The sequence below is a fragment of the Rhinatrema bivittatum genome, chromosome 4 (assembly GCF_901001135.1).
Source record: "Rhinatrema bivittatum chromosome 4, aRhiBiv1.1, whole genome shotgun sequence".
NCBI lineage: Eukaryota > Metazoa > Chordata > Amphibia > Gymnophiona > Rhinatrematidae > Rhinatrema > Rhinatrema bivittatum.
Genome location: NC_042618.1, coordinates 313,071,397 through 313,087,847, shown reverse-complemented (window position 1 = coordinate 313,087,847; position 16,451 = coordinate 313,071,397). Strand labels below are relative to the sequence as shown.

Sequence of the window (16,451 nt, the reverse complement as noted above, 5' to 3'; positions counted from 1 at the left end):
TCACAATTCGGCTTCCGAAAACACTTGAACACAGAATCTCTACTCCTCTCCCTATCTGACCACCTCCTCAGAGACATGGAACAAGGCCACAGCTACCTCCTTGCCCTCCTTGAAATCTCAGCGGCCTTCGACACCATCAGTCACCACCACCTCCTGGCCCGCTTGGAAAACATTGGCATTTCAGGCCTAGCACTCGCCTGGTTCAAATCCTTCCTATCGAACAGAAAGTTCTCTGTTAAAATTGGCAACTCCGAATCCACCCCCCATCCCTTACTTCAAGGAGTCCCACAAGGTTCATCACTCTCTTCCACCCTCTTTAATGTCTACCTCACCCCCCTCTGCCAACTCCTCTCTGATCTTAAACTAAAGTTCTATCTCTACGCTGATGACGTCCAGATCATCATTCCCATCCACAACTCCATCTCTGATGCCCTAAAGCACTGGGAAAACTGCCTTGCTGCCATCAACTCCCTACTCACAAACATCCACCTTGCTCTCAACACAAATAAAACTGAACTCCTGGTTATCTCCTCTCATGCCCCCCCCTCCACCTCCCCCCCCCCAACTATTGACCCCAAGCCCAACCCCCCTACAGCACTACCATTTGTAAAGGACCTAGGAGTTCTCCTTGATCATCAATTAAACATGAAAAACTACGTCAATTCCATCCTGAAAGCAGTCTTCTTCAAACTTAATGTACTTAAAAAACTCAGACCTCTACTATACAACCAAGATTTTCGTACAGTGATCCAGGCCACCATACCTAGCAAACTGGACTACTGCAACGCTCTCTTCCTAGGGCTCCCCTACTGCACAATAAAACCTCTCCAGATGCTACAAAATGCCACAGCACGACTTATCGCAAATACCCGTAAACACAAACATATCACCCCCATCCTAAGAGACTTACATTGGCTCCCTATCCTCTCCCGTATTCACTACAAAACTTTAACTATAGTACACATCTATTCACACCCACAATTCCAAATGGCTAGACATCCCTTTCAACTCCCCCCAGTCCACCCGACCCACCAGAACTGCCAACAAAGGCACCCTTCTAGTACCATCACTGAAAGTAGCCCATCTATCCTCCACACGTGACCGCGCCTTTACAATTGCTGGCCCTGCCCTCTGGAACTCCCTGCCTCCTAACCTGCGTCTTGAACCATGTATGACTAAATTTTAAAAGTATCTAAAAACTTGGTTATTTAAACAAGCTTATCCAGAATAGATTCAAACAAGCATATCCAGAATAGACTCCCCCCTCCGACAACCCATAAGCACCTCACAATGTGATTATACATGCCTATATTAAGATTTTTTTATTTTTATCATTTTTCTCCTTTGTTTTTAAACTTTATTTTCCATACTGCTCTCCAGTTATCCCCCTCCCAGTTTCTTCTCCCTGTTAATATGTATTTTCCAAGCTTAATGTTCAAATGTAAACCGGTAAGACGTCCCCCACTAATACCGATATATAAAAATCCTTAAATAAATAAATAAATAAATACATTTAATAAAATTAAAATAATAGAAAATCATCCTGGATACTAATTCCTCAAAATACCCATTTAGAACAAATTTAGAAGCCGATATTCAGCCACAGAGCGGCTAGTTAAGTTAGCCAGATATAGCTATCCGGCTAACTTAACTGGGATATTCAGCGGTTATCTTAAAGTTACCCAGCTATCTTAAAGGTAGCCAGATAAGTATATCCAGCTAATTTTAGGATAGCCCTACAGTGCGACCAGAGTTAGCCACATATCTTATGCGGCTAACTCTGCTTCTCAAAGAAATGCCTTCTGCCTGCCCCCAATTTAACCATATATGGCATTTAATATCATTGGTTAGCCATGTAGTTGAATAATTTTTCAGTTATCCATCTAAATGACTTTTGAATATCACCCTCCTCATTGTTAATAATGCCCATTAATTTACACAGTGCAGCCTATCTAGGGAGCTATTAAACATTCTAAAGCCAGCCCCATGGCTCAGAACTCAGTATTTCCAATCAGAAAACTCAATTTTGAGGGCTTCGGCATGCTGAATAGGTGACACATTCAAGCCTAAGGAGGGAGAGAATACAACTGCCACTTCTCCAGTGACTTCTACAGGACATAGAGTGGTCATGAGGGCTAGTCTTGAAGTAGACATCCCTCCAGCCTTCTAAGTTTTACAAGCTTCTAGTGGCATGTAGGGTGGGGTGGGTGGGTGAGTGATAAAGAGGGAAGAAAGGAAAACAAGATGTTGTGGTTATAGACAGGCTTGGACTTGTTCTGAGAAATGAAAAGATTGTAAAAGGCACATAGTGACAGTTTTCATTCCCACGGTCTAATCTCTTCCCCTTGCCTTGCTCTCTGTACACTGTGGCTGTGGTTTGTTCTGGTCTGATAAAGGTATCTCTGTACATTGCTGTTATTCGGGATGTTGACTAATCCCTGGTTCAGCTGGAATCTATGTCTGACACTCTCAATAATTGGATAATGATGATAGCTTGTTGGAATACAAATAAGTGGCTTGCAGAATTAAAATGTGCGCCTTTCTCGTTCTTGTGGTGCTTGAGAAACCAACATGTCTAATTTTAATCCTGTGAAACTGAACTCTTTGTACAGTCTAAATCCTATAGAGGCAGAAAACCTCATTGCTATAAAAAAAATTATAATTTATATGGCATTTTCCAAGTGTGGGGAAAAATGTTGAATGTGAATTATTTAAGAAGTCAGCCAATGAGCTTTTGTTAGCCTGCACTGCAGCAGCTTAGTTAAATCTCTATTGCTGATTAATTTGATAATGTGGTAAACTTGGTTCCCCTCTTATGGCAGAAGCATGATTCCAAGATGTTTAATATGTTATGCACTTAGTGAGTGGGCAGGAGCTGCAGCCGAGATGCTCAGGATAGGAGTCTTGTGTTCTGAATGGCCAGAGTGCTGCCAGCAACAGGCCATTATCTGTCACTATGGCAACCAACTTGGCTGGCGGCAACAACTAGAAGAAAAAGGTAGAAAACACAGATTTTAAATGAGATGGTAATAAGAGGAATAATGCATTTCCTTTTTCTGTCCCAGCAGTTTCCTCCTACTCCTTTATCCTTCCAGCTCAGTCAGAGGCAGTGCTGGAATCTGGCACCATGAGCCTTATTCACAACTACCTGGGGGATTTTTCCTCTCTTTTCATTTTCTCTTCCCAACTCGGCCCAGCCATCGCCAGAACAGCCCTCAGCCAGAGGCCATAAACCGTGACTATTTGTGGAACCTGGCTAATGTGGACTCTAAATCTAGCCTCTAAGGCAGTGGTCCTCAACCTTTTTTCGGCTGGGACACACCTGACAGATGGCTCTCACATGCATGAAACACTGAACATGTGACTGTCGTGGGGCTAAATGTAAACATACACTCTGCATCCCCCTCGACCCCCAACAATGGGTGCAGAGCAGAACTAGGGCATTACCGTACAATTCACCATACAAAAAACATGTTCTGGTGACATTTCAGTAAAAGCAAAATAAACTCCTTCTACTCCAGGCACAATAGCCCTCCTTATGGCAAGACAGTAATTTACCACTAATGCATATCCTATTGAGAAAACACAGCAAATAAGAATGATACAAATGCCTGCATGCTAGTAAAATATCTCACCTTGGTCACACACACAAAACCGACCTTCACCAAGTACATAAAGACCACAAATTATAATTATGGAGTCAGAAACTGGAATGGAAATCCAAAAAAGCCACTCTGCATGCAGTGCAAACCTGGAGAAATGGAAAGAGAAATATAGCACCTAGCATAGTCCCAGGATCTACAATAATACACACAAACTAATCCGCACAAAGGTACACCTGCGTTATGGAAAACACTCAAACAATAGCAACCCAACATATGAAATGGCAATACTACAGATATTAAACCAGGCCCTAAACATTAATAAACCTCCTATTAGGAAAACAGAATAAGCCAAGCTGCTCTAGATCCCCACACAGAAATAACTGTGAAACTATACTAATAAATGCACTAACAGCTGATGAACAGAATAACATCCAACAATTAAAAACTCATAAAAATTATTAAAAATTGTCCAAATATCAATAAAATATTTCAAAACAGCACACATCACATAATACCCATTAATTAAAATGGCAGTCAATCAAGAAAAATAAACTTAAAAAGCCACCTTTACTTACCCTCTTCAGCAACTCTCCTACTGCTTTCCCTTGCAGGCCAAAAGCACTCATCAGAAGCAGCAGTGGCTGCTGAAGCTCTGTCCTCACGGTCCTCTTCTTTAGGGCCCACAACCAGTTACATACACACACACACACAAACCAATTAGACTCACAACCAGTCTCTCTTCCTCACACACACCAGTCACCTCCCTGACCAGTCTCTGTCTCTCACACACCAGTCACCTCCCTGACCAGTCTCTGTCTCTCACACACACACACACCAGTCACCTCCCTGACTAGTCTCTGTCTCTCACACACACACCAGTCACCTCCCTGACCAGTGTCTGTCTCTCTCTCTCTCACACACACAGTCACCTCCCTGACCAGTGTCTGTCTCTCACACATGACTTTACTGCCCTCAAAGCTTCCTTGAGGAAATTCCCCTTCTCTATATGCTTCAGAGCCTCATAGAGTGGAGAGGGCTTTGGAGGCTTCTGAATTCCGTCTAGGATCAGGTCTTCTATTGTAGATTCATCCACCATCTTGAGTGAGGAAACCACTTGGAAAATGAGAGCAGACATCACTTCCTTGTGGAAAAATCTAATGACCAAGGAGCCCTCTTTCTCAGAAGAATACTCCCCATCTTCCAGAGATCCCAGGAAGTTTGGGAGGAATGGGGTTAGGAGTAACTAGTCAGCCCAAACCCACAGAAACCCCTGGAGGGATGACATTATCACTATTTTGGTCTTTCATCAAAGAGGCCTGGATAAGGGTCTAGCACTTAATTCTCTGAAAGTTGCTATTTCTTGCTACAAAGTTCAGGTTAGAGAGTTCTCCACAGCTCATCCAGATGTAGCTCACTTCTTCCAGAGTGTGAAGCATATTTTATTTATTTATTTATTTATTTATACGCTTTTATATACCAAAGTTTAGCTAGAGGCCTTCACTCTGGTTTACAGGTAAAACAATGATTTACAAGTGAGAGAACAACTGATAACAACATAACTGGTATAACAACAAATATGGAACGGTTATAACAGCGAATGCAAAAAGGTTATAGCTAATAGCTTATATAGCAACAGAATGGGTTTATCGTCAGATATAAAGAGAATAACAATCAGTAGTTGTATTTAACTATCGGTAATAGTGTGTGGTGTCCTTTTTGGTGAGAGTGATTAGCCGATCCCATCTTTGAAGGATTGTCTGAAGAGCCAGGTTTTGAGTTCTTTTTTGAATATTTTAGTGTTTTGTAATCTTAGGTGTTCAGGTAGTGAATTCCAGAGGTGGGGTCCTGCTATTGAAAAGGCTCGGTTTCTTATGGTGGTAAGTTTGGCGTTTGAGACTGATGGTATGTCTAGTTGTGTTTTGTTTGTTGCTCTCGTATTGCATTGAGAGATGTGTTTCTGAATAATGTTATTTAGGGATGTGCTTTCACTGTTGTGTATTGTACTGTGTATAATCGTTAGAGTTTTATATTCAATTCTCTTTTTTGACAGGTAACCAGTGTAGACCTTTTAGCACCGGAGTGATGTGTTCAGTTCTTTTGTGACCGGTGAGGATTCTGGCTGATGCGTTCTGTAGTAATTGGAGTGGTCGTATGGTAGCTTTGGGTAGGCCAATCAGGAATGAGTTACAGTAGTCGAAGCAAGAGAATATGAGTGATTGTAGAATGGTTCTGAATTCAAGGAGATACAGTAGTGGTTTTAGGTGTTTGAGGATTAGTAGTTTGTGGAATCCTTCTTTGATTTTCATTGAGATGTGTTTTTTGTAGTTACGCTCTGGGTCTAACCATATTCCTAGATCTTTCACGTTGTCTTTTAATTTGATGTATGTGTTGTCAATTTGTATTAGGGATGTGAATCGTTTTTGAATGATTAAAATTATCGTCAGATAATTTTAAAATCGTCCAAAATCGTTAGAGTGCACGATACAATACAAATGCCCCCGATTTATCGTCAGGGGCATTTGTATTGTATCGTTAAATAGGGCGCGGGAAAACCGGCACACCAAAAAAACCCTAAAACCCACCCCAAACCTTTAGAACAAATCCCCCACCCTCTCGAACCCCCCCAAAATGTTTTAAATTACCTGGGGTCCAGTGGGGGAGTCCCGACGCGATCTCCCTCTCTGTGGCCACGACTGCGTTGAGAGAAATGGCGCCGGTGGCCCTTTGCCCTTATCATGTGACAGGGCAAAGGTAGCGCCGGTGCCATTTTGGTTCCTGGGTCCCGACGTCACGCGTGCAGGAGATCGCCCCTGGACCCCCGCTGGACCCCCCAGGGACTTTTGGCGAGCTTGGAGGGGGCCTCCTGACCCCCACAAGACTTGCCAAAAGTCCAGCGGGGGTCCGGGAGCGACCTCCTGCGCGCGGGCCGTATTGCCAATCTTCAAAATGGCGCCGGTGCTACCTTTGCCCTGTCACATGAGAAGGACAAAGGGCCACCGGCGCCATTTCTCTCAACGCAGTCGTGGCCAGAGAGAGGGAGATCGCGTCGGGACCCCCCACTGGACCCCAGGTAATTTAAAACATTTTGGGGGGGTTCGGGAGGGTGGGGGATTTGTTCTAAAGGTTCGGGGTGGGTTTTAGGTTTTTTTTGGTGTGCCGGTTTTCCCGCCCTCCCCCGATTTACGATTTTTAACGATTTAAAAAAAAAACAAAAAACCACGACGATAAGATTTCCCTCCCCCCCCCCAGCCAAAATCGATCGTTAAGACGATCGATCACACGATTCACACCCCTAATTTGTATGTTGTGGTTCATGTTGGTTCCGGAGTTTTTTCTTTCAAGTAGTATGCACTCAGTTTTGTCCATGTTGAGACAGTTTCATGTGGTTTAGCATGTTTCTTATGGTGTCGAGGTAGGTGGCCGAGAGCTTCAATGCATTTTGGATGGTGTTTGTTACGGGAATGATTAATTGGATATCGTCAGCATACATGTAGTATGTGATGCCAAGATTTGTGAGGAGCTGGCAAAGAGGCAGTAGGTATATGTTAAACAGGGTTGCTGAAAGTGCGGATCCTTGGGGTACTCCTGTTTCAAAAGGTATGGCATCTGATGATTGGTTGTTGATGTTTACTTTGAAGAATTTGTTTTTAAGGAAGGATGTAAACCATTCGAGAGTTTTGCCGGAAAGACTGATGTCAGTTAGTCTGGAAATTAATCTTTTATGTTAGACCGTGTCAAATGCGGCGGAGAGGTCGAGTAGGATGAGGATGTATCTTTGCCCATTGTCGAAGCCTCTTATTATTGTGTTTGATAAGTTGAGTAGCAAGGTTTCTGTGCTATGATTTTTTTCTGAAACCGTGTTGGGCGGGGTGTAAGATGTTTGTTTCGAGATGCTCGAGTTGTTTAAGTGCTGCTTTCTCTGTCAGTTTGGCAAGGAGGGGTAGGTTGGAGATTGGGCGGTAGTTGTTCAGATCATCTGGGTTTAGGTTCTTTTTTTTTATTATGGGTTTAATTGTTGCAATTTTTAGTTTGTCAGGAAGTTCACCTTCTTCTAGAGATTTATTTATGATTGCAGTGATGGTTTGGGCTATTTCCTTTAGGGCACGAATTGGAATTGTGTCGAGTTCATGACACGCTGGGTTTAGATTTCTTAATAGTTTCTCCGTTTCGGTAGTTGATATGGGATCGAAGGTGGACCAGGGTATTATATTATTGACGGTTTGCTGCTCATCTTGGTTGGTGGAATTATTGATGTTTCCTGTAATTTTGTTGATTTTGTTTTTGAAAAATATAGCAAGTTCTTGGCTTAGGCTTTTGGTTTGGGATGTGGGATTGTTGTTGTTGTCTAATATTAGATTGTTTACTATTTTGAAAAGTGATTTTGATTTGTTAGCAGAGTTTTGGATTTTTGGATTTTTTTGCTGTAATAGTCTCGTTTAGTTTTGTTAATTAGCTTTTTATACGTTGCCAGCTGTGTGCGATATCTTTCAAGGGTCAGAGGACATTTATTTTTTTGCCATTCTTTTTCTTTTTTCCTTAGGGTAGATTTGGTGTCTCTTAGTTGGATGTTGAACCAAGGATTTGTTTTTTTCTCTTTTGTTCTTGACCTGTTTTGTTCTTTCTGGATTTATGCTGTTGGCAATTTCCATTGTAAGTTGGTGCCATGAATGGGTGGCCTTATTTATGTTGGAGAGGTCTAGATTTGTTAGATGTTTTCCGAGTTCTTGTTGGAGGAGGTCAAGTTGGAAGGGTGGTCTATATTTGAAGGAGTATGTTTCATTTGTTTCGGACATGTTGCTAATGTTTGCTTGGGTCTTGCAGTGCAGGAGGTAGTGGTCGGACCATGGGACTGGTGTGTATGATATTGTTGTGTTTGAGAATAAGTCGTTTGTGAATATCAGATCAAGGGTGTGGCCAGCTTTGTGTGTTGGGTTGGTCACCTTTTGGGTGAGTCTTAGTGGAAGAACGTCAAGCAAGGTTTGGCAGGTTTGTGATCGGGGGGTGATGTCCATGTGAAGGTTGAAATCTCCAAGTATGATTGTGGGTTTCTTAAGGCTGATGTTTGATATGAAGTATTCTATGAGTGGGGATATGTCGTTGTCAAGAAGTCTGGGGGGGCAGTATACAATGCAAATTTGCAGGTTTTCTGAGTCGAAGATGGTTACTTCATATTGCTGCGGGAGCGTGTGTGGGACTGGTTTCATTGTGAAATGTTTTTTTATGATTAATAGCAATCTGCCTCCTCTGCGGGATTTTCGGGGAATTGAGAATAGGTCGTAAGCATTGTTTAGTTGGTTTGTGATTACGTGGTCTGTATTTTTAAACCAGGTTTCGGTCACAACAATGAAGTCGGGGTTTTTTCCCTGTATGATATCTGATATGAGCATGAATTTTTTTGTTAGGGCTTGAGCGTTTATGAGGAAGAATGTGAGATAGATCATGTTTTTAATTGATTTGTTGAAGAGGATATTGATTAGATGTCGGTGTCTTCCGTGATGGTTTGTATTGGATGTTAAGGCCATCTTTGGAGTTTTGGCGGAAGTGGTTTTCTTTCAGTTATCTGGGTTGGGGAGTTATTTTGAGTTGGAGGCGTGCCCCCCATTCAGGCCCTTAGTTCCTCAATGAGACCTTCATTTGGTCCTTAAGACTATGATGCATTCTCCTTCCAAACTAGTGAAACAGGCTTCTCTAAATGATCACTCTTGAAAACCATTTTCCTGGTAGCTATCTGAGATGTATTTCAGAGTTGGAAGCTCTATCATGCAGATACCCCTTTCTGGTTTTTATGCAGAATCAGTTACTTTTTGTCCAGTTCCTTCCTTTTTACCTAAGGTAATGTCAACTTTTCATTTGAGTTGGTCTATCTTGCTTCCTACATTTCAGGGGAGTGAATGTCATGGTAAGAATAGAAGCCGCCATCTCTTAGATATCAGTCACCTGCTTCTCAGGTATATGAAGGTGACAAATTCCTTTCAGAAAATGGACAGATTATTCATACAGTTGAGACAGTGTACATGCAAATCTATCTCATGCATATTCATTAGACATATTTTGAAGACCTGATTGGTTGATCACCCTCGAGGACTGGAATTGCCCATCCCGATCCTTAAACCTCTAATCCCCTTCAGAAGGAAAAAATTAGATCTTGTTATTTGACAGTACTGCTTCTTTTGGCATATTCAGAACCTCATATCGCTACTTCTGAAAGAGATCCAAGGGAGAAATTAGAGGAACTTTAGGAAAATTCATAAACAAAGATTAAGTTGTCTTGCTAAATTCTCAAGATTCTGAAATTTCTGGTGTACCACAGCTTTATACTGCAACAATTCTAGTTGTACTGATGAAACCTTGGATATTTGTTGTTCCATGTTTCCAATTTTCAACATTTGTTATTGAAGAACAATTTACTGGGCCTGGACTTTTGAAAGAATATCAGTTAGAATAATAGTTAATGAAGAAGACTAAGCCAGACCAAATAGTTTTCAAGTTTATAGCAGCAGGACTCAAAAGGGGAAATGACTCAACCAGACCTGAAATGGAAGAAAAAAAGCAGAGAAGAAAACCTAGCTCCTACCTCAGTCACTGACAATGGTCTAAGGAGCCTCCATGGCCTTCTCCTCTGTAGCTATACCCATGTCAAACTACCTCCTGAAGAAGAGTATTAACATTTTGGCCAAGTTTCCTTTCCTTAATGCTATGGTAGCAACAATCACTACTCTCTCTGTGAGGCTGCACTAAACAACTTCTAAGACCTGTAACATTCCCTACAGGGCCATTGGTCTGAAGTCTGCATCAGGTAGAAATCACGCTCACTTTGACTGAGGGTCAATTCAGCATCCAACCAGACCAAAGCTTTTAGAGCTGCATCAGCAGCAAAGACATCAAATGAAGCAGCAGAAGCAGGGTGTAAATTATGTTTGTCATGAGGGGAAAAAAAAGAAAAGGCTAAAGAAACAGTAAGTCTGTTTGCTCACAGACTTCGCCAACTATGCAACTCACTCAGCAGCTATCTTGGATTCATTCCCTAGAAATGGCCTTTTACAAAATTGCCCACCCAAATTGTGAGTAAATTTGCACAAGTTTACCCAAACTGAACAAAAGTATTCCCATCGGCAGAGCTAGGGAGGGGTTTGGACTTATACACATACTTTGCATTTTCCTGAAAATTCTCCACACACATAACACTGGGCAACAAATTTTCACAAAAGTCATGTTACGGGAATGAAATTAGTCAATTCTTATACATTTCCATGTGCTAAACACGAATGTGACTGTGAAAATGCAAAATTTGCTCTAGTGTTTTTGTAATATGCAATAATATAATTACATCTTGAACTGTATGCCAATAGCTCACTGGGCAACAAATTTTCACAAAAGTCATGTTACTGAAATGAAATTAGTCAATTCTTATACATTTATATGTGCTAAACATGAATGTGACTGTGAAAATGTAAAATTGGCTCTAGATTTTTTGTAATATGCAATAATATAATTACATCTTGAATTGTATGCCAATAGTAGGAGACCTACGGTTAATACCGTTTGAAAAATGAAGTCATAGACTATGTCTTAGATTTCTTTGCTTGTCTCTTGTACACCTGTTCGGGAGCATCTCTGCGGAGTGTCCAGCAGTCAGCCAGCATGAATATTTCAAATGCTCACCCTTTCTGACTGGGCTTCATATAGTACACTGCTGACGTCAGCTTACTCAGCAGCAGCATGGCAGGAGAACTGCATTGCATCAGAAAATGATGTAATAAACTCTGGATGATGTGTGCATGATGGTATTATGCAATATGATGCAATATTACATCATTCTAGGCTAGTCCTACTGGATAAATTGACATGACTAAACATAGAAAGTGAACTATATTAAATATCTTCAAAACGAGAGCCAATAAAAACTTTTCATGGTCATATTCGTGTTCAGCACATCAAGATACTACAGAGTAGGACCTTTTTAGGTCAGTAACACTTTCATTGTTGCCCAGTGTAATAGCAGGTGTAATGATGTGCAGGTAAATTTGGTGGAATAATTTTCAAAGCGGACTTATGTAAAATTGTAAAATTACCCACGCAATGCTCATGAAATCTTTATGATAAGTGGTTCTGGGAGAGCATTGGGGCGAATTGGGGAGCAGTCCATCCCATTTCCTGAATGAAGATAAGAATTATAAGCCCCATCCAGTCTGCCTAAGTTCCTTCCTGGTCCAGTTGATTTCTGGCTTTCTCCTCACTCTTTTGCAGTGGGGATCCTTCATGTTTATTTGATGCTTTCTTAAATTTTGTTGCCATTTTTGTCTCTACCACCTCTGTTCCATGCATCCAGGACCCTGTCTATGAAGATATATTTTAGATGATGATCTTGTCTACCTCCTTGAAGCCTCATACTGTGTTGTCTTGTTCTAGAGCAGGACTTTTCAACCCTTTCCTGGAGTAGCCCCTAGACAGTCTGGTTTTCAGGATATCCACAATGAATATGCATGGGATAGATGTGTATAATTTGGAAGTAGTACATGTAAATCTATCCCATGCATATTCATTGTGGATATCCTGAAAACCCAACTGGCTAGGGATGTACTTGAGGATGGTTTTAGAAACCTCTGTTCTAGAGCATTCTTTCCTCTGAAAAACCCTCGGTCTGAGTTATTTCACGCAGTGCCTGCTCACATCTAAAACCAGGACTGTTTAATTTCCTCTTCCTGCAGTTCTCCGGCCCTAGAGCCACTTTTATTATAAGAGGGGTGCCATATGCATATATAAGGTATCACTTTCCCAGCTAAGTTTTCAGCACAGGGTGGTGAAATGGAAGGGGTTTGCTGGAAGAGATGTGCAGGACTGAGATGAATAAATCTGACTAGATGTGCAGATGAAAGGGAGAAAGAAACCCATCAGAGCTGCAGTTATGGAGCACATACATAGAGCTATTGTTCACATCACATTTGAGAAGCTTTTTTAAAGAAACCTGCATAAAAAATGTTAAGCAGATCACCTGTTATTAAAGCTGTTGTTTGTATATTCCTAAAAATATAGAATAATGTACAATAATACTGAAATCAAGATTCTGGAGATAGATCTCTTCAGGCACTCACTGTGGCTCTTCTGTATCCCATAAAGGTTTGGATGTACTGAAGGGGTGATTCCCGTTTTGAGTCTGTGAGAAACAGGCTTGTTACATCTTGCCCAAAATGAGGCCAGTGCTTAAATCTGAGAGCTGAAATGAAGATCACATGAGAAAAGTGTCTCTTTGTGACCAGGGCCAAATTTAAGATTATGATGCTCATAGGCAGTGGACTAGGGATAAGGGGATTTCACCCCTGGAAATCAAAGAATAGCAGGGGGAGTCCCAGTTTTTAGGTCTCTTTAGAATTTGACATCCTAGGTATGTGCCTATGTTGCCTATGTCTAAATCTGGCCCTGTTTGTGACTGCTCGCTGCTGCAGTAGCTCCCTGTGCAATACTGACTGAGTTGCATGCTAAGTGTGTCTTCCTAGTTATGCAGGTACAAGACTTCCAGATTTGTTGAAATAAGTAGAACTGATCAGCATTCATAGATTTCTGGGGATAATCAAGACCATAGTGAATTTATGATTCATGACTATTTCTATTCTCAGAATCGTTAAGACAATTTTAATGTTTCTTAGTAAAACACTCAAGCTAATGTTTACTATTTGTTTATTTATTCAAAATTTATAAACCGCCTATCAACTTTTCTATGCATTTTCCATAAAAACATTCATAATATTGTATATACTATAAAGAAAAAAAGTGTAAAAAATATGCAAGTCATTTTCCCTGCACGTTTTGGAATTGCACATCTTTAGGTTAATTTTCAAAGGAACCTAGCCTGCTAAGTAAGCTCTTAATTGTCTAAGATCAAAGCTTTTGAAAATCTACCAAGCTGAACTGCCAAATTTAGTACCCTAAGTTTCACTAAGCAGTTATCGTTAGCCAATCACATTCTGAGTGGCGGCAGGGTTAAAAAGTTAGGGGCAGACAGCACTGATTTTTAGTGCCAGTCATCTCATTCGGCTAACAAAATTTAGGCGCTACCAGTCCTAAATCTTTCCAATCAGCACCTATGAAGACTGCAGAATAAAAAATGTAGTGAGCGATGTTCCCTCTGCCCACCCACCCACCCAATGAAAATTCAAATGTAAAAGGCCAATGGTCTCCCTCCTGCCTGGCAGGGAAGCTTGCCCATAAAGATCCCTACAAACCTTCCCAGTTTACTAGGAGGCATAGCAGCCATGCCGAAATTCATCCTATACCTTATTTCTATGAAGGTCTAAATTTCCCTTTTGTCGTGTCAGCTCTAGCTGCAGGGATAAAGGAGCGTCTGAGAGCAGCAAGTACTTAAAACTTGCATCAAAACAATTGCCAAACATGTTGATGCAAGAGAAGGGGAGGCATGAGGCAGCAAGCTTCAGTGGGAATATATGGTAAAGAGAGAAGACAGGAGGGAAGTTCCCAGCAACAGCTAATGAGCACTGCTGCATATCCTGCCCCCCTGTAACTTAGAGAATGTGAGCAGGGAAGGCCATGTATAATGGACTTTTTTTCTGTCTTTACAGTTTTGAGTTTGCAAGATCTCTGCTGCCGAGCCATTGTTTCCTGCACCCCTGTGCATCTTGTAGACAAGCTTCCGCTCCCTGTTGCCTTAAGAAGCCATCTCAAGTCTTTCTCCATGGCCAATGGCTTGAATGCCAGGATGATGCATGGGCGTTCTTACTCCCTCACCACCAACCACAGCAACAAGAGGAACAGCCTGAAGAAAGCCAAGATCATCCGTCCACCACAGAGTCCACCTAAAGACTGCTCCCGAAACAGCTGCAAAATCTCGTAGCTCTGGCCACACACTGCACTACTACAATCATGCTTGAGGCCTCAGAAGTTAGGACTTGAGTCAGAGGCACTACTATACAACAGTATGTATTATTAAATACATACAGGAAATAAGGGAGATCTCCCTGTCATGAATTTGCTCATGCCAATAATGCTGCTTAAATATGGGTATACAATGTTCAGTACAATTTAAATGAAATTGTAAAACCTTTCTGTGTAAGTAGATATTTTGGATTTGATGTGCATGAGGCCTTGTTTTAGGTGTGTATTTACAAAGGAAATAATTTGCTTTATGACAACATGACAATGTGTAATATTTTTGGAAGCAAAGTTTGCCTTGTAATTAGTGAATTAAATGTGTGTAATCAAGGTAAGTTGATTTCATGAAGTATCTGAAATAGGTGTCTGGGTCTGGTTGCACCAGACAGACATTTTAACAGGCAATGTATTGTATACATTGTAAAATATACAGATTTAGCAACACAAAAATGGAATTACAAATTGTAGTTTTGACTTTTTGTAAATGTTCACCTTTGTAAGTTAGGGGCACTAATTTAAATATGCTTTGAATGTGTATAGAAAATATGACACACACGCACACACAAAAGCAGTCTGTCCGAACTGTGTATGAATCAGATTATTTGATAGAAGTTTTTGCTATGTTATTTAATACCTTTTTGAGAATAATCTGTGATTTATATGCTTATTTTTCTGTAAATTGACCCTTTTTTTGTACCAGATGTTTTAAACGTTGCTGCATTAAGGGAAGAAAATGCCAAAGACGTATGTAGTAATGTGAAAGTTTCAAAAATACCTGCAAAAGAGAACTATGTAGAATGTGAATACGTGATTGAAGAATTGTTTTATAAGAGAGAACACTATTATTTAAAAATAAATGTTTCTGAACAAGAGACTGTGTATTTTCTTTATATTTATGTTGTTGGCATCCATTCTCGCATAGCCTCTCCAGTTATTGTTGATGGAAATAAAGGGTACTGTTGTACTGTTCAGCATCAGACACCCTGTGCTGCCCTCCATCCAACTATTCAAAGGATACATACAGCAAATATCAAAAGAATGTTGGGCAAAAGGTATTAGAGATTTAGGAAATGGAAAAGAAAAGGCACACCTTTCAGTAAAATATAAAAAAAATAAAAGATTCTGTCATTTAGACAAGAGGAAAACTAGTAATAAGAGGAGAATCCACCTTATAGGGCTCAGTCAATTCCCTTCAGCAGGCTGTAAAGTGAATAAGTTTGCCACTAAACAAGCAGTGAGATCGCTGGCAGTGGCACCCTAATGCTATCTACCCCTTTTTTTAAAGGAGAATCAAGAAAGTGAGCTACACCTGGTGAAAAATATTTAAATATAGCGGTGTCCCTAAAATATAAAAAGTAGGAATTTCTAATAATATTAAAGGACCTATGTTTTAAAGGACATCTTCTATTTGTGACTATGAGAAAAATTCTTAGTACAGTGGTATTCAATTCGTCCTCGAGAGCAGCAAATAGGTCAAGTGTTCAGGATATCTCTAATGAATATGCTTGAGACAAATATGCATGCACACTGCCTCAACTGTATGCAAAACTATCTCATGCATATTCTTTGGGGATATCTTGAAAACCTGACATATTTACAGCCCTCCGACTTGAAGTAAATGCCCCTGCTATACTGCATAGAGCTGTAAGCGCTTCTGTCTTTATCAAATTTCTACACTACATTCCTGTCCTCAATGAGGTTTCCCAGAACGGTGTGCAAATAAGCTTAAAATACACCATACATAAATAAATCAAACAAAAAAATTTTGAAAAACCACAGATAATAATATAAAATGGATATCCGTATCTACTGCCAGCTAATATCCTTAACCCATCATAGCCAGCCTAGGAACCAATTGATTGACCAAATACACCATAAGACAGACTCGGACCTGGATTGGTACTCGCATTGCTGTAAACAACAATGATTATAACTTGACATCATATCCCCACCCTATTGTAC

The 16,451-nt window shown here is 40.7% G+C and overlaps 1 protein-coding gene across 1 annotated transcript in view; it reads left to right on the top strand.

The window, feature by feature from the left end:
• RAB40B (RAB40B, member RAS oncogene family) overlaps positions 1-15,361 on the top strand; it is a 186,054-nt gene extending 170,693 nt beyond the window's left edge. Inside the window, exon 6 of the mRNA XM_029600270.1 lies at positions 14,180-15,361. Coding sequence (XP_029456130.1) covers positions 14,180-14,451 — 272 coding nt within the window. The 3' untranslated portion in view covers positions 14,452-15,361. The remainder of the gene's footprint in view (positions 1-14,179) is intronic.
• Positions 15,362-16,451: the final 1,090 nt, after the last annotated feature.